Consider the following 18515-nt stretch of genomic DNA (forward strand, 5'->3'; position numbering starts at 1 on the left):
ATCCAAAATGTGAACGGAATTGGTTCTAGATATATTACCAATTCCCATGATATTATCATTTAGACCGAGAGGGTAAACTGTCTGTAATTTTTTAATCCAATTTAATTCAATTATTTTCCGTGATCGTACAAACTTTGAATGCGATTCACCAGGCTGCTTATTTACTACTTCTAAAGGTTGAACTGCTAAATATCTAAACGGATGGTTGTGCTTCTTAAGGTGTTGGTAAATGATACTTTTGAATTTATTTGGTCTTTTAAAACGATACAGATGTTCTTGAGTGCGTTTAGATAAATATCGTCCAGTTTCTCCTACGTACTGAATACCACACCCGTGTTTGTTTCATGTGAGTAAATAAATAATACCGTTTGTTTTTCAAGTTATATCAGTTTCAAAATTTAAAGAAAATGTGCGACCATTAAACGTGGACCTTACCGTATTGTTGGTTGAAAGACGGGGACATGTAAGTCATTTTTTGGCATGACACTTATCGATAGAAGGGTAACCACGATTTTTATTGTTAAAAATGTTAGCGATGGTAGTATTATTTTAGATAACCGATTTTGAAGATTGAGACGTGTAGATACCCTTTGAACAAGTTTAGTTTTTAGTATTTTTCCGTTTCTAAGATCTAGTATACCTAGAGTCTATACTTCAAGACATAATCCTTGTGTATCAACATTCTGCCCAGACATTGGCGACGTTTTATAAAGTCTAAGTATAAACTGCAAGCTGCTGGATATGGAATGAGTTGGAAATGCATATCCCATATGTAGTTGAAGCTATTATATTGCAGCTAAGGTTGGGAAGGGGAGAGAGAGTATATAATTCCAAAATCAAAATCGTCATGTTTGTCATGTATTGTGATACTGAGATGACAGCTTATGTTTAAAGACTACAATAAATATCAGCTCAATATAGTCTGAATGTATAAACATATATTTTTAAAAATGTTTTTGTATACTGGAAGATCAGAAAGAATCCGTTTGCAAAGGATACAGTGCCAAGATACATTTTGAATTTTTCGTTATATTTTTCGACGTTGTTTTTAACTTGCTGTTTTATTATCTTAAACAACTTACTAGTTTGTTTTATATGATTCCTGTAGAAGAGGGTTATGAACTCATGAGCCTAATTTATTCGAACTAAATTAAATTTAAAAACTGTATATTTACTGCAGCAGAGCTAGGCTATCTAGATCATGTGTCATTCCTGAAATGTGTTATTAGTTCTGCAAAAATCAGTTATTTTAGTACGTATTACTGTTATCTGATTATCACTAAATCATAGATTATTAAACATTATGGTTTCTTTTAACAATAATCATTTATATTTTATAGATATATCTCAAAATAAAACATCGAATCAAATCTCAATTGTCGAAACAATCAAAACAATCATAGTAGTTACCACAAACTCGGAAATCGAAACACATGTTTCACTCTTACAGCTTTCAAAGACCACTATTGTTTTCTCTGTTAAGCCAATAATACAACTTTAGTTTTACCAATTATTGATATATATTTGTTGTATACCAATTATGTTATTCTGCGTCCTAACAAAATAAAAAAATATTTTAATATTGTTTTTAAATTATCTTACTTTCTAAGAAACACAAAGGAATAACATGACTAAAAAAATATACTTATTTTGTGAATTTTTTTTAGCATTGTGTGTACACAAAGTGCATGGAACCAACTCGTCCATTGAAGAAATTAAAAAAAATCTCTGAAAGGTTAATGGTTTGGCATTTTTTTTAGGTACCTCTGGCTTTAAACGTTCAATGGTTTACACATATTTTATGTTTTGTTCGTTATTGTTTTAGGCAGACACAGACACGCTTTCAGAAACAACCAAATCAAATAATAAAATGAGTGATTTGTTGGATTAGCAAAAATCTGAGGGAGTTTTGAGGTTCAATTGGCGATTGTTTAAAACCATTTTATAACATTTTTTTTTTTAAAAGTGCAAAATTTGTCAGTGTACGACTTTCAATCATTTATCATTTTTCATAAAAAAATATTTTGATAAATTGTTCGTTATAACAATTCATAATTAATTTTGATTGATTTGTGTTATTAGTATAATTTATCATATTTTATTATGAAACGAGCAATATATAAGGCTTCCAAAACCAAGCATTCAACACATCACTGTATCATCGTATCAAAGCAAGTAAGTGTCTTTAGTCTTTCATTAACTGTATTGTCTGTAAAGCTGTTAAACTGTGCATCTTAATCTAACATTCTATTTTCCATCGATTTTTTAAACTTAAAAATATATCGTTCTTAACATTTTGCCCGATATTATTGTTTTATTTGCTTCCTTTTTTTATAACGTAATTCTGGGCGCCCAAATAAGGTAAAATAAATCGACAAGAAAAAGCATACAGCCTTCAGCAATATGAACAACTTTTTGTCATTTGAGCAGGGAGGGGGGTGGGTCTCTAAATGGATTTTTAGGAACAGATGTGCAACTTGGATTTTAAAAACACCCCCATTCATATATTGTAGTCTTGTGAAATCCTGACCCTTAAACATATTATTTGGTAAAATCATAATCCATTCATATATTCTTCAGTTATCACATATCAGTTTTTTACATCTTGACTTGGTCAGCATTTATAAAAATTTAATTTAAAGATGAAAATTATTGACCCAGTGAAATCGAAACCCATTGATATATTTGACGTGTAAAAAAAGGGACCCATTCCAGCAACACATCTGTATATACTTTTACATAGGAAGAGACCCCCGTGTCATAGAGATTCTTCTTCGTGCAGGCAAATATGTCACATCATTTATAGAAAGCGGGACAATCACGTTTTCTTTTTGTCACTTCGTGCATTAAAGACTTTAAACTTTCGTTGTACGAAAAAGTAGGAAAAGTATAATGATTGTACTATTTCAAGATAATTCTTATATCATTTGCATATCTATAAATACTTGAATTGGATTGGTCAATCAGAATTTTTCTCTTGGTTTACACTTCTATAAACTATGTTTCTGAAACTACTTTTGTAATCTATTCATGCGCGATACACATTCTTGCAGAGATACTAGGATTTTCAGAAAATTGAGATTATAAAACAATTGCATAACGGTTGTTTCTATTCTAATGCATATATAATAATAAAAAAAAAAGAAATAAAATAAATGCAATAAATCTTCGAAAATGTATAAAAATAAAATTTAAATAAAATTCCTGGAAATTTCACGAATGATTTGGCGAATCGACGTCATGGCAAAACACGACGTTATACAATTGAAAACTTCCAGACGGAAGATTATTTCGTTACTTGTACGCTTCAAATTCGGATAGTAACTTATTAAAATGAAGTTTTTTAGGTAGGTGCTAGTTCATTTTAGATTATGTTGCATTTATCGAACATTTAAGTTTTTAAGAAAGTCAAGATGGCGGCGTACTCGTTAGTTACGACATGCCATTGTGCTTCTGGTGGTACATATAGTAGCCACCAAATTAATAATGTAAATTAATAATCGCGTATGTTTGGCTGAAGAATTATACGGAGTTAACACATTTTTTCTAGACGTTATTGGTTCGGAATTTTATTCAGTTTGTGAGTTAATTGCACCGGTTTACACACCAATAACCTCTAGAATAAATGTGTTTAATCCGATAGTAAATTCATTAAATACCACCATCTTGGTTTGCAAAATCTCAATACAAATCGGTCTAATTCTCTGCCTAAATCTGCTTTTGCAATTTATTGGTTAGACTATGTATTTGTATTGAGAACAAATAGTGATATATTGCAGAATGGAAATGCTTAAACAAATCATAAATGTTTTTTTTTTTTTAACTAAGCCATGTAAGGGAAGATAACTCTTTTGGTAGAATATCTACACTGGACCGATAGAGAAATTTATAATGAATGTTTTACTTATAGCGAAGAATTAAGTTCAATTTTCATCATCGTTTTTTATCTTTATTTTGTTAAACATTTTATTAAACCTATCTTTTGAAAAACAGCATTGTAAAATTTTCATTTTGACAAAGTATAAGAAAACTCTATATGAGGAATTATAAACCGATCATCTGCCTTAAATTTATTGCAGTACCTTTTAAAATGCAAATATAAAACTTGACGAAAAACGTTTCTATAGACTTGGCAAATAAACTGACAGCGATATCTGTACTTGTACTGTAATAACTAAGAAAGTGGAAACTATCTTGTGGCGCATATCTTTAGTCATATGTTGATCATTACATTATCAAAATAAGATATAAAAGATTGTATGTTTTCTTTTTAATAAAAAGTTCTTTCGTCGGTTTAAGCTTGTAACCCGGACTCGTTGTTTCTTTATCGATTTATAACTTTTAAACAGTGGTATACTTCTTTTGACTTTATTGACCAACGGTGGTCAAACTTAACTTCCAGATATTGTATCCGAGATTCTCCTTTTAAGTACCATGTAACGAAGAAAATTCTTTTCTATTGCAGAATGCAACTCTTAGTCGGAATTCTCCTGGTTATCTGTAGCGCAGTCAGCGCATTCTCCAAAGGAGGATATGGCGGTTACGGAGGTGGATACGGAGGATACGGAGGTGGATTCGGTGGTGGATTCGGAAGAGGATACGGAGGTGGATACGGAGGATACGGAGGTGGATACGGAGGATACGGAGGATATGGAATCGGAGGTGGATACGGAGGATACGGTGGATTCGGTGGCGGATACGGTGGTGGATACGGAGGCGGATATGGAAAAGGAAAAGTTGTCATCGTTAAAGGATATGGTGGTTATGGTGGCGGTTATGGGGGTTATGGTGGTGGATATGGTGGAATAGGAGGTGGATATGGTGGTTTCGGAGGTATTGGAGGAGGATATGGTGGTTATGGTGGTTATGGAGGCGGTTATGGTGGTTATGGTGGTTATGGAGGTGGATTAGGAGGTTATGGTGGTGGATATGGTGGTATTGGAGGAGGATATGGTGGTGGATACGGATACGGAAAGGGAAAAGGTAAGATATTGTCTGCTTTAGTAGATAAATTGACTGATATTTTATGACATGATGTTTATTGCTAGTACAAGTTTAGGACACACATAACTTAGAACTTACAGAACTTTGAAATACAAATTTCAGTTAAACCTCAATAAGAATTACTTGTAATATCCTTTTATTATTGATTATATGCTAAATTATTATTGTTTTCACACACTTGCTTATTGTTGTTTTTAAATAGGTACGTAAAATATTACTTCACCAATCTGGAGTATTTTTATTTTACCGACTTTTGACTCCGGAGTTAATATTATTTGACCAGTTACCTTCTCTATTGTTGGACATTCTGGTACTCATTTTCGTTTATTTTCGTAAATAAAACACATTTAAATGTGTATATACCGATCATAAAAATAATGAATACTGCTACAGGAAATACAAGTTTAAGGAGGCAATAACTAAACGTCAATAAAACAATAATCACAAAAAACAAAAAAGATATCTTTGTAAGCGAAAGTTATGCTATGATAACATTATTTTCTTTCTTTTGCAGGATATTAAACACAGAATCTAACCCAGAACGGACAACGAATGCTTTTCTTTTTTACATTGCTGATATAAAATATAATCGTTGCATTTAACTTGTGTTGTTTTACCTTCTTTCATAAATCTACAGTCCCTTCATAGACTTAACCTCATAGAATTATATGAACTGAACTGCGTAGAAACAGCAAGTCAACCTCGAAAAGATTATCTTAATATTTAGAGTTCCCTATACTCGATTGAAATATCATCTTAATATTTAGAGTTCTAAACGCTTCACATTGCTATTCCCGATACTCGATTGAAAGATCATCTTGATCACCATAACCGATTAAAAGATCGATTATGTTGACTCATTACAGGGAGTTTTTCTACAGAAATAGAAAACTTACATACAAGTTTTATGTTTGATGTCCCGAAACACTATGTTGTGTCTTCTGTACTGTCATTTGTCTGGTTTTTTTTTTAAATTTTTCACCATGGCGTTGTCAGTTTATCTATGAGTTTGACTCTATTTCTGGTATCTTTCGTCCCTCCTTTATAACGATTTAAATATCCCTCTGATTTCCACAACTAATGAATGGAACATGTTATCTTGAAAATAACTTTCAGTACTTATGCATGCCGCCAATTCGTGTTATACTGTGGTTAATTTTGTATACCTGATTTTCATTTTTGCTTTTGTCCTATGACTTTATGCAATTATTGTCTTCGTTGACATATTTGTTTGCTTTTATAGTGATTAAGGTTACAATAAAATGTTGACTGATGTACCCCTATTTTTGATGTTTTAAAGGGGCACTAGCTCTCAAATTCATGGTCACCGATTTGACTCAAATTCTCATATTTGATTTATAACAATGTAAAACATTTATCCAAACTATCAAAAAAATAAAATAAATAGTTTACAGAGCATGGGGTAGATAATATATAGGTTCGTTTCGTGTGTATTTAAGTCCAGGCGCCATCTAATTAACTATCGATTTGACCTCACATGACCATATAAGCGATGTAAACATAAATAAAGATATGAAACGATTAAACCAACACGTGCAATTGGATTTTTATAGGTCTGTTTGATTTAATTTTATAGATTAAAAATAGATGCTTCTCATTGTTTTTAATCGTATAAGAATGATTTTATGTGCATAGAATTAGTAATCAAATGATTTACTGAAGTTTCAATTTCATTGTTGACATTCTTTCTCTTTAAATAACCAGTACACGTACAATGCATGCGTTGTCAATCTCTAGCTAGGGGTTAAATTGAAGTTCACATAAACACGGATTTAAATAGGTCGACTCTTTCACTTGCAAGTGAATTACTAATTATCATTTTTTCTTAGCGTAATTTGTCAAAATTGAACCTTTTTGGATGCAAAAAGCGAATTGTTATTTCACTATTTCACTTTCATTATTGATTGAAGAGAAAAAAATAAAACTTTAGATTTTTTATATATCTCGTAGCTAGTGCCCCTTTAACGTATTTCTACTGTTTTGTTTGTTCTCACATTGTTTCCAAAATAATAGAATTTGATCCAACTGTCACACTAGTTGGAGGTTTAGCTGTATTTTTTCGATGTTTAATCTCTGTGTTTGAACACGTCTTAGATTGTGATTTATCATTTACGTCGTCTTGTCTTTTAAGTACCTAACATGACCTATTCCCGAATATGACTGTTTTGCTGAATGTGAATTCGCTTTGCTATACAAAAAAGTGTCATGGTATTTGTTATCCAAAATTTATGTATTTATTAATGATGTTGTATTTGTGATTCGGATCGGATATGGATAAATGTCTTATCGTTTGTAGTTGTAATTCTATTGTTTTATTTTCTATTTGTTAATAAAAGTAATGATTAATAATCAGCCAGTTAATTTTTAATATTTTAGTTTAATGCAACTATATTTACACTATTAATTTGTTTTACAGTTTGATTTAGAAAAAATACCGACATAGCTAGATAATACATCTAATTATCAAATTACAAATACAAATCTATATTAATATTCTTGTTATTGTAATATAATACATCAAATGACATAGTTAAAAATCTGATCTTGAACAGTATCAATTTGTTTTTAGAAATTTACCTATGATGTCTTTTTTTGTGACGATGACCAAGTCGTGTGTCTAGCTTGTCGAAATTTAGTATTGTATTATTTATTTGTGTATTTCTCTGTCCTGAATGTTCTTGCATTAATTTCACTGTACTCCTGTCACCTAATGGTTCTATTAAGTGTTGTTAATATCATTGTCCTAAAAGTACGAGTGGTTTTTCTCCAGCAAAACCAAACCAGGTTCAATCCACAATTTGTCTTAAAATGTCCAGTACCAAGTTCGGAAAATGGCAGTTGTATCTTCTAGTTCGTTTCTGTTTGTGTTGCATTGTCGTTTGTTTTGAGTTCACTCCAGTGTTCCTGCTGTTTCGTTGTTTTTCGTTTAGATTTGATGTGTTTTCCACGGTTTTTAGTTTGTAAAAAGTAAAATCACAAAAATACTGAACTCAGAGGAAAATCAATTTGGAAAGTCCATAATCACATGGCAAAATCAAATAACAAAACGCATCAAAAACGAATGGACAAGAACTGTCATATTCCTGACTTGGAACAGGCATTTTCAAATGTAGAAAATGGTGGATTAAACCTGGTTCTATAGCGCTAAGTGTTCACCCGTATTGGGTGGCTTGTTTTTTTCACTCTTGTAATGTATTAATATTCATATTCGGAAGCATAAAAAAAACAAAAAGAAAAACAAACTTCCAAAATGTCCTTTTCAGATGTACAAATGATCTTTTGTAACATGGGTGCTTACGTCTCTTATATCCTAGTAAAGTTGGGATTAGGGATATCACTGAAACCGAAAGATCTGCTTCATATTTCATCTTTTCCTCGATTATGACGCAGACGGACGACATCAAACGAGAAAATTATGAAATATACGATGATTCAAACTTTTCAATTGTCAAATTCCCCTTCGTCAACAGTTACGTACCATCTACTCCACCGCATGACATTGACATGTTTTGTTTAATACCTTCCGATCATTCATGTTCACAATACTAGTATACCTACTTCATCAACAAGGATGTGCTGCTTACACACAAACTGCTCCAACAGAGGGTTGGAGAAGAAATTGTTACTCTACGATTTTCATTATTTCTACAATATAATGAGTAAGAAAGGTACCGGGCATATAATTTGATAGGCTAGACGCGTTTTGTCAGCATAAGATCAACATTGTTAAAAAGACAAACAAATATAAAGTTGAAAAACATTGAATCCCAAAAGTTTCAAAAAAGTTGTGCCTAATACGGCTAAGGTAATCTATGCCTGGGGATAAGAAAATCCTAAATGTTTCGAATGATTCATTATTTTGCCAACAGTAAATTTATAAAAAACGACCATATAATTGATATTCAAACCGAAATGGTCACTTCTTGGCTGGTTATACCATTGGGGACGACACGTCCACCAGCAGTGGCATCGACCCAGTGGTGTGAATACTTATCAAAGGTACAAACATAAAGCATTTACAACTGCTAACTTATTGTTTTATTAGTGCATATTAATACTATGTGAGTGATTCAGTTGCATATTAATACTATGTGAGTGATGCAGTTGCATATTAATACTATGTGAGTTATGCAGATGGATGCGAGCCTCTTGTTAATTTCTCGAAAACGTGGCGTGTGTATAAGATGAAATTCATAATGCCAATAACAGCAGGCTCATTGATTCAAGTCAAAACTGTCATAGTAGATTGTAAAAGACAGGAACACTTGCAATGGTACTTGCAACATCTAGCAATGTCGAATATTTTCTATCTGCATAAAGAATGTTAAGCTTGCATTTAATGTAATCCTACCTAGTCAATGGGATAACCTTATGTGCTGAATGTTACATTTTGTATTTTTCTTTATTTCATTACTTGCTTCCTTTTTCACTTAATGTTTAATTTAAATGGGTTTTTACTTTGTGGTTTGTTATGTCATGTTTCGAATGTATTACAACAATCACTCATTATTGGTTTCTAGTCGGTTTTTATGGTAGCTCACTCATAAATGTCATCAAGTTAACAGTGGGTGGTTAATAGAAACAAAAAATAATAATAGTATATTAGGAAACACATCAGAACAGATTTTTCAACAGGTTATTTAAGAAATTAACCACACAAGCTATCGATATTTTTTTTTCTTAAAGCCTTATCAGTGAATAAATAAAAACAAATGCAAGTTCAGCACACTTATTTACTTCACAGCTTTTTATAATTACCGTATTTATGCACGACAAACATAATAAAAAAAAAACCCAAAAAGTATAAGCCTTGCGTGCATTATTTATCACGTGTACACATGTTTCAGAGGAAAAACACATTTTAAAGCATAATAGTACATGTTCATCCTGATGGAAAAAAATTGACATTACAAGCAAACTCATTTTTTTACATAAATAAGGCCGTTAGTTTTCTCGCTTGAATTGTTTTACATTGTCTTATTGGGGCCTTTTATAGCTGACTATATGCGGTATGGGCTTTGCTCATTGTTGAAGGCCGTATGGTGACCTATACTTGTTAATGTTTGTGTCATTTTGGTCTTTTGTGGATAGTTGTCTCATTGGCAATCATACCACATCTTCTTTTTTATATGGTCATAAACAAACAACATAACTCAATTATCTATATTGGTCAGCTTCAGGAATTCCGGCGCAAAAGATTATATAAATCCAAAATTTCAAGCAAACTCTTTTTTAAACAAATATCTGAAATCAATTATCTGTATATATAGATATAGGAAGATGTGGTGTGAGTGTCAATGAGACAACTCTCCATCCAAATGATAATTTAAAAAAGTAAACCATTATAGTTCAATGTACGGTTTAAGGATGTCAGTTTAAGGATTTCCTGGTCAAAAGATTATCAAAAGAGAGATAGAAGATACAAACTTGGATACGCATCAAAGGAAACTAGACTGAACAACCCGAACCCGTAGGGTTGATCACAGGTTTTTCGAAACGGAACGGTTTGCAGATTTTGTTCCACATGTTGCACCTATGGATTAACTTATTTATCGATTTGATATTTATGATAAATCTGATTTGTTGCTAAAATATATCTTTGAACGAAGCGCGAGTCGTAGATTATCAACACTACTCAATCCTAGATGCTGTGGAAGCGTCACAGTTTGTGCCTTGTAACCATTGTTTCATGACATATTTACTTTGCATTCTTATATGGATCGTTTATTTGAAAGCTATGCCACGTTTGATCAAAATCAGACTTTATCATTAGAATATGGTTCCATAATCCTTACAAAGAGTGCATATAGCAACTTCTTTCAACACGTTTTTTAGGGTTTTTTTCAAATATCCCTTTTTTGTGTTTTGAGTCGAATACAAAAAAAAATTACGCAGAAACATGTTGTAATAAAATCAAGCTAGTTGTCATTGAAATTGTTTCTCGTAAAAAAGTTTCCTCTTTTTACGGAAATTAAATCTAAATTTTAGCGGCTTGTCTTTGATGAAGTGTCAATAAATTGTCAAATGTTCCATTATTATTATAAATACCACCGGAGTTCAAATAGCAAGTGTCTTTATTATTTGTAATCTTTAAAGCATAGTAAGAAATATTTCTCATCTACGGCAGATAGATATTCACATGCGGTGAATACAGTGATTTAGGCGCCTCATTCCAATACCTGTAGATTAAAAAAGTAATGAAATCGTATACCTATAAGTATTTTTTCCGAAGATTAATTGTACCCTCCAAGTGATCATCAGTAGAACGTTTATAAGTACCAGAAAAACACGATTGGTATACCTAGTTCCACCGTTTTGAAAATTTGAAATAAATTTGTTTATGGTGTGAAACCTAACATTGTTCACTCAGCTTTCTCATATGGACATTAAATCTTAAGGAGAGTAGATAAAAAATTGATTAAATCTCTTCAACTTTATACTTGTTTTGATCTGAGCGTTACTAATGAGTATTATGTAGACGAAAGCATATTAAATTATAATCCGGATAAATGATTAAACATTCAAACCGATTTTTGATGGGTTCCATGTTGCTCAGTAATCATACTTTTTGAAATTATGGGTTCTCGTTACACGTCTACAATTTGCTTATGTTTTTGTTTTTAACTTTATTTCGAGTTTTAATGATTATCTCAGTAGATAAGACGCGTCTGGGTTACAATTCTTATGAAGATAAAAGGCGTTTATCATTCTCAGAAACTCATAAAATTTTACACCAGACGCACGTTTCATCTACAAACGACCTATCAGTGACGCTCGAATCAAAAGATGTTCAAGGTCAAATAAAGTACCAAAATTTAAGACCATAAAAAAGTAAACATTTCGAAAGGTTTTCCAAATACAGTTAAGGTAAACTATTGATTGGGTCAAATTCAAACTTTTGTTAGCAATTTATTTATGAACATTTAATACGACAATTAATGTCATCAAAGAAGTGAAGTGTAAATTATGTACTTTGTATCTTTGATGAATTATGTTTTTTGTTAATTTTCTGTCAATTGGTTTGATGACTATTGTTTATTTTAAGAAAGGTTGAATAATTATCCTTAATCGACTAATGAATTTGAATGTCGTTGTTTTTAGCCAGTATAGTGTCATAGGATTTAAGACACTTAAAATCCACTAACAAGATGTATACATATCGGACATGAGTTGAATTATTTGGAAATAAGATCAGATTTCTGTAACTAGATCATTACCTCTCGACTTAACCTTCATGAATTATGACATATTAATTGTGAAATTTGCATAAATATTGAATAAAATTTGTAAATATATATACTTGACATTATAAATAACAGATAGTCAATATTTTCCAAGGACACAATATAATAATGCTAGTTGGGCTTTCAACATGGTGTGTTTACAGATGAAACAAAAACCCATAACAATCAATGCTAGAACATAAAAAGGGTTTAAAATAAATCTTTTGTTATCAATTAATAATACTTAAATATATGTGGTAATCTAAAAATTATAAACTTTGTACTTGTTTGGCTTTATAAATATTTTGATATGAGCGTCACTGATTAGTCTTATGTAGACGAAACGCGCGTCTGGCGTACTAAATAATAATCCTGGTACTTTTAATAACTAATTATATAAGATTGAATTACTCTCCCAAAAATGATATAGGAATTGATAGCATATAAAATAATTTAAATTTCAAGTGACAAAAATGTTAAATTTATTAAAACCATCATTTTTGTAAACACCGGATACTATTGTCATTTATGTTTGAAGTATTTATTATACATTGTTTTTATAAAAAAAAATAATAACGAGAATCCTTGAAAGATGTCCTGGATAATTTCAGATTCTTGTCTATTTTGATTCTAATTATTGATGTCAATTTATAAATTTCGAACAGTGGTAAACTACCGTTGTCTTTATGTATTGGCCTTATAGAACCTTTATTTGAATACACATTTGAATTTAAAATTCGTAAGATTTGAGTGTTCTTGTTTAGGTCAAATTCAGATTAACCTGTAAGACGTATTAAGTTAATAAGTACTAAAAAGTAAAACCACAAAAATACTGAACTCCGAGAAAAAATCAAAACGGAAAGTCCCTAACCAATTGAAAAATTAAATGACAATTGATCGGACAACAACTGTCATTTTCCTGACTTTTTACATTTTGTAGATTCTTTAAGTTAACTATATCTTAGGTTAGATTGTTCTAACCATATCTTAGTAAGATTGTTTTAACCATATCTTATATTAGATTGTTTAAACCAAATTAAATGTTAGATTGTTAAAACCGTATTTTAGTCCGCGTTCACACCAAACGCCGTGTACAGTAAACATGTTTACATTTGGTTTATGTAATGGACACTAGTTTCACATTAAACTTGTTCACATCTTTACACCTTGCTAAGTAACCTGTACATAAGATTTGTTCACACTTGTAAATTATATGTCATTTAAATGTCCATTACGTAGAACTGGTTTCTTATTTTTGGACAACTTTTCTAGCAGTTAGGAAACGACCATTTGAAAATAAATATTTTGAATCCAAAGTTTCCCTAACCATTATAGTTTAAGATATTGAATTTGTTCCATCGACAAAAAAACTAAATATAAACTTTTGCGCGAGAAAAAATAAATCTGACTCAGAATTTCCCTCTTTTTTTTTGAAGCAAAGTAGTTGCTCTTTTATGAAAGTCATTTTAAGATGTCCCAATTACGCATTAAAAACGTAGGCTGCATCAGCGTGCTTGCAGACGAAGAAAAAAAATTCCGATGTTAAGGATCACTGCATTTCTATCTTTTCTGTTTGTATTAAATGGTATTTTTTCTCCAAGGAGTATTTGGCCTAGGGAGAAGTAATGTTTTTTTATTTTTTTTATTTCTAATTTTATTTTAACGGATCTGACATGCTACACAAACAAACAATTAACCTCACCTCTTTTCAGTAATGCATTTATGAGTGAATCGTTGTTTGAACAAAGACCAGTGGCAAATATTTCTGTGTACGTCCAGGCGTTTCTGGAAGACCTTTTCAAATAAATTATGTGTTCGGCAAGGTTAAGTAAGCTACGTAAAGTGATTTTATAACAAATAAATAAATCAAGTTTAAACAATTTTTTATGTAAAGAACTTTATTAATAAGTGTTATAAGTATGAATTTTATATAAAATTCGTTTTTTTTTAAATATACATGGGAAAATTAAAGTTCTGAATGCCTAGTTTTGTGTACACTAAACCTACACAAGATCTACATCGACTATCGACTGCATGTAGATAAAACATGATTTAAACTACATGTCAACATTGAGTTTTATTAATGGGAACGTAATTATGTGTAGTTTATGTGTGAGTTACACTAACACAACACCGAGTTAAGGTCAATGTGAACACAGCCTTATGTTAGATTGTTTAGCCATATCTTAGGTTAACCGTTAGATTGTTTAGCCATATCTAAGATTAACCATAATGCTTACACACAACTTTTCAAAAACGCAAAACGTGTCAGTCTATGACTTTCAAAAATTTATGATGAAGAATGATTATTTCTCTCATTAAAAAATATCTTGATCAATTGTTTATTACAAATAAGTTTCGGTATAAAACTGCGTAAATTCTTTTGATTGATTTGTGATGACATGTATAATACATCATAGTTTTAATACATTCAGCAATATATAAGGCTTCTACAGCGAACATTCAGCACACCACTGGACTATCGTATCAAAGCAAGTAAGTCTCATTGTTAAATTAACTGTACAGTCTGTAAAATTAAATTTCTCATCTCAATCTACAGAACTTTTGAATCTAAAAATAGCAAAAAATATTGCGTTTGTCGTTTCGTACTTTATATCATGTTTTGATTGATTCCGTTTACACGAAGTGTTTCCTGATCGCTAATTATATAATATAAACGATACAATAGAAAGCGTTATTTACAAACATGCAGCCAGTAAAAAAAAACTATTTCAGAGAAATACTGTCTCGTTGAAGTTTATATTGTCCATCTTTTATTGCTACCAAAAAGCTTGAAATAAACAGAAATCACCTTGTGGCTATTGTACTATTGTTAAGGGCTATCAAATCGTCTTACTTTGAAGTGGTATCAAAACTTAAAAGATTAGTAAGATATTATAGGAGATGTGGTATGAGAGTCAATGAGACAATTCTCCATTCAATTTACAATTTGTAAAAGTAAGCCGATCGGTTTGAGCCAATGGTCCGTGTTGAAGACTGTGTACTTTTAAAAATTGTGATTTGGATGGAGATTTGTCTCATTGGCACAGATACCACATCTTCTTATATCTATTACTATAATGTTTTAAATTACTTGCAGTACCTTCACAATCAAAAGTAAATTATTGGACTAAAATACTTTTCTTTCGAAACTGAAAGAACAAATAAGCTAGCAGTTATTTAGTAGATAAATGTATTGTAATTCCTTAAGCTTGGCAAATGTGAAAAGTAAATTTTACTTTCGCAAATCGAGTGTACTTAGCGACGCGGAGCAGGGCTAAGTAAAGGGATATTTGCGACAGTAAAGTTAAGTTTTACTGAGGCAAAACTTGAAATACAATACAGTCATCTTCATGCTAATGCCACACATTAAAATAAATTCCATATAATATAAATATTTTGACTTAAAATTACCATTAATGAAAAAGTCTGAAAAACTGTAGCGACGTTTTTAGCATCTTAACAATATTATATGTTAATATATGTATACTCTGAATGAATGTCAAACATAAACACTAAACATATCTATACTTTTCTACGCATCAGAATCGTTCCAATATTGACAAAAAAGATGGTGACGCTCAAATTGAGCCTTTTTGGTATACTTGTTGAGAAATCACATAACCCCAAAAAAATCGTAATTCAAAACCTTTCTTAGTTACGGACCGGTTGAACGTGGATTCTAATTCTTGAAAATATTTGTCGACTTTCAATGAGAATTATAGTTACAAAACGAATTGCATTATAATTTTCAGTTTTCTCTTATCAAATGCAATTGATCAACATGGGTTTTAAAGGCTTAGAATGGACAAATTATCTGGCAGCAGATATTTTCAGTTTTATGTTGTCCAATAAATGCACAATGTGAGGTCAAAGATTGAATAATTAACGCATAACAAACATTAGATTAATAACTTGTTCCTCTGTCTTAATTTTTTTTAACAAAAAAAAATGATCTAAAGTTATAACCAACAAATAGTATTTATGATAATTTTTACTCTAATTTTTTTTGAAGAACTACTTATTAACACACGTATATTAGAAAGTTAAACATACAAACTGAACTTCAGACTTTTGTTTTTTTTCTGGATTCTGTTATTAAATATTTCGTAATTTAGAGACTTTTTGATTATACCAGAATGCAGCTCTTAGTCGGAATTCTCCTGGTTATCTGTAGCGCAGTCAGCGCATCCTATAAAGGAGGATATGGCGGTTACGGAGGTGGATACGGCGGTGGATTCGGTGGTGGATTTGGAGGTATCGGCGGTGGATACGGAGGATATGGTGGAATCGGAGGTGGATACGGAGGTTATGGAATCGGAGGTGGATACGGAGGATACGGTGGAATCGGTGGTGGATACGGTGGAGGATATGGAGGCGGATATGGAAAAGGAAAAGTTGTTATTGTAAAAGGTGGTTATGGTGGCGGTTATGGTGGTTATGGAGGTGGATTAGGAGGTTATGGTGGTGGTTATGGTGGTATTGGAGGAGGATATGGTGGTTATGGTGGTTATGGTGGTTATGGAGGTGGATTAGGAGGTGGATATGGTGGTTATGGTGGTATTGGAGGAGGATATGGTGGTTATGGTGGTTATGAAGGTGGATTCGGTGGATTAGGAGGTTATGGTGGTGGATATGGTGGTATTGGAGGAGGATATGGTGGATACGGATACGGAAAGGGAAAAGGTGAAATAAAGTCTGCTTTAAATATTTATTATGTTCTGACCGGATCTGTATTGCCCAACGAATGGTTTAAATTCATTTCGCTAGTTTTTGTGTTATATGCAAATTTCTTGAGCGGTGTGAAAAAATCATTTGTCATTATTAGTGAACTATCTATTCAAAGTAAATCATTTGTCACAGTTTTATTATGACGTTAATTTATTTTCAATTCTGCTGAATTTCCTGAATAGTGACGTCCTGACAAAAGGCGACTAAGCATCATGACGTCATAAATCAAGAACAAAACTCTGAAATTTTTTTAAACAAGAAGAACAATCATTAAAGAAACATATTTAAGTGCTAAAACTCGTGTATTACGATATTTCTCAACAGTTAACATTCAACCATATTTTATGATTTTGGTCCTTTTTTTCTTGGAACACTAAAGAATTTCATATTCTTATTGCTGCTTTATATGCAAATTTTTCAACAAATTATCCTTTGTGGAAGGAACGTAAGATATTTCTCTCTCATGCTGTAATAATTGTCAATACAGATATTTTCAATCATATAGAAAGCAAAGCAATAAGCTGTACATGTTGTCCGATCCTAAACATGTCCCATGATGAACGTCACTTGAATTCGTTTTGTATATGTTTCCTCTTCAAATGAAAAACCAAAACTCATCTTCAAATATGTTTAAATACAGTTATGAATTCTTTTGAACGAAATACTAGTAAAAGGAGACATGGATACACGTTGATAAGACAACAATCCGACAAAATAATAAAACACAAATGCGATAAAGAATGAAAATATATATATTTGTAAAATGTAGATTTACATTACACGAAGTTGTATTTTTCACTTTGCTATGATAACATTTTTATTCTTTGTTTTGCAGGATATTAAACACAGAACTTTAACAGAACGGACGCATAATCCTTTTTTTTTTTACATTTATGATATAAAATATAATCGTTGCATTTAATTTGTGTTGTTTTACCTTCTATCATTAATCTGCAGTCTCTTCATGGAACCATCACTTTACACTACTTTTTTCTGTTCTCAATTTAAAGATCGACTAGATTGTATAATTTGATAAAAATGGAAAACGTAGAACTTTGATTGAGAATGGAAATGGGTAATGTGTCAAAGAGATAACAACCCAACCATACAGTAGACACCATTGTCATGATTATGGTACTTACTTTATGAATATCCAATCATACTCCTCTGAAAATATAGATTGTTGATGTGCTGTCACATGAGTGCATTCATATCCAAGTCACATATTGACGACTTGAAAAGAGAATATATTACAAGTCAAATGGTTTCAACTATCAAATTGTTAAACGCACATTCCGTAGCAGTTACATCCCTAAACTTGATCATACACCGTTTATAAATCGTATGTTATACCTTAAACGTATGCATGTTCACACTTTATAGACAAATAAGGATGTGCTTATTTCACCAAGAAACTCAGCTCCAACAGAATTATAAGAGATAAATCGACAAATAACAAGGTTTATTGCAACATATTAGACTATATCTACTACAAAATTTGATATTATAGAAATGTATTGAATAAAATAAACATGC

At 31.4% G+C, this 18515-nt stretch overlaps 2 protein-coding genes across 2 annotated transcripts; both read left to right on the top strand.

Annotated features, from left to right (window-relative positions):
- Window positions 1-2141: 2141 nt before the first annotated feature.
- Window positions 2142-5606, top strand: LOC134714282 (ctenidin-1-like). The gene is made up of 3 exons (XM_063575519.1): window positions 2142-2175; window positions 4466-4983; window positions 5519-5606. The coding sequence occupies exons 2-3, from the start codon at window positions 4467-4469 to the stop codon at window positions 5524-5526; spliced, it is 525 nt and encodes a 174-aa protein (XP_063431589.1). The 5' UTR covers window positions 2142-2175; window position 4466; the 3' UTR covers window positions 5527-5606.
- A 9056-nt stretch (window positions 5607-14662) lies between these two features.
- Window positions 14663-17901, top strand: LOC134714283 (ctenidin-3-like). Its single transcript, XM_063575521.1, has 3 exons — window positions 14663-14744; window positions 16387-16934; window positions 17815-17901. The coding sequence occupies exons 2-3, from the start codon at window positions 16388-16390 to the stop codon at window positions 17820-17822; spliced, it is 555 nt and encodes a 184-aa protein (XP_063431591.1). The 5' UTR covers window positions 14663-14744; window position 16387; the 3' UTR covers window positions 17823-17901.
- The last annotated feature ends 614 nt before the right edge of the window (window positions 17902-18515 follow it).

The sequence above is a fragment of the Mytilus trossulus genome, chromosome 4 (assembly GCF_036588685.1).
Source record: "Mytilus trossulus isolate FHL-02 chromosome 4, PNRI_Mtr1.1.1.hap1, whole genome shotgun sequence".
Lineage (NCBI taxonomy): Eukaryota > Metazoa > Mollusca > Bivalvia > Mytilida > Mytilidae > Mytilus > Mytilus trossulus.

Coding starts and splice junctions, on each gene's coding strand:
- LOC134714283 (XM_063575521.1), top strand. CDS start 16,388: ATGCAGCTCTTAGTCGGAATTCTCCTGGTTATCTGTAGCGCAGTCAGC.
- LOC134714282 (XM_063575519.1), top strand. CDS start 4,467: ATGCAACTCTTAGTCGGAATTCTCCTGGTTATCTGTAGCGCAGTCAGC.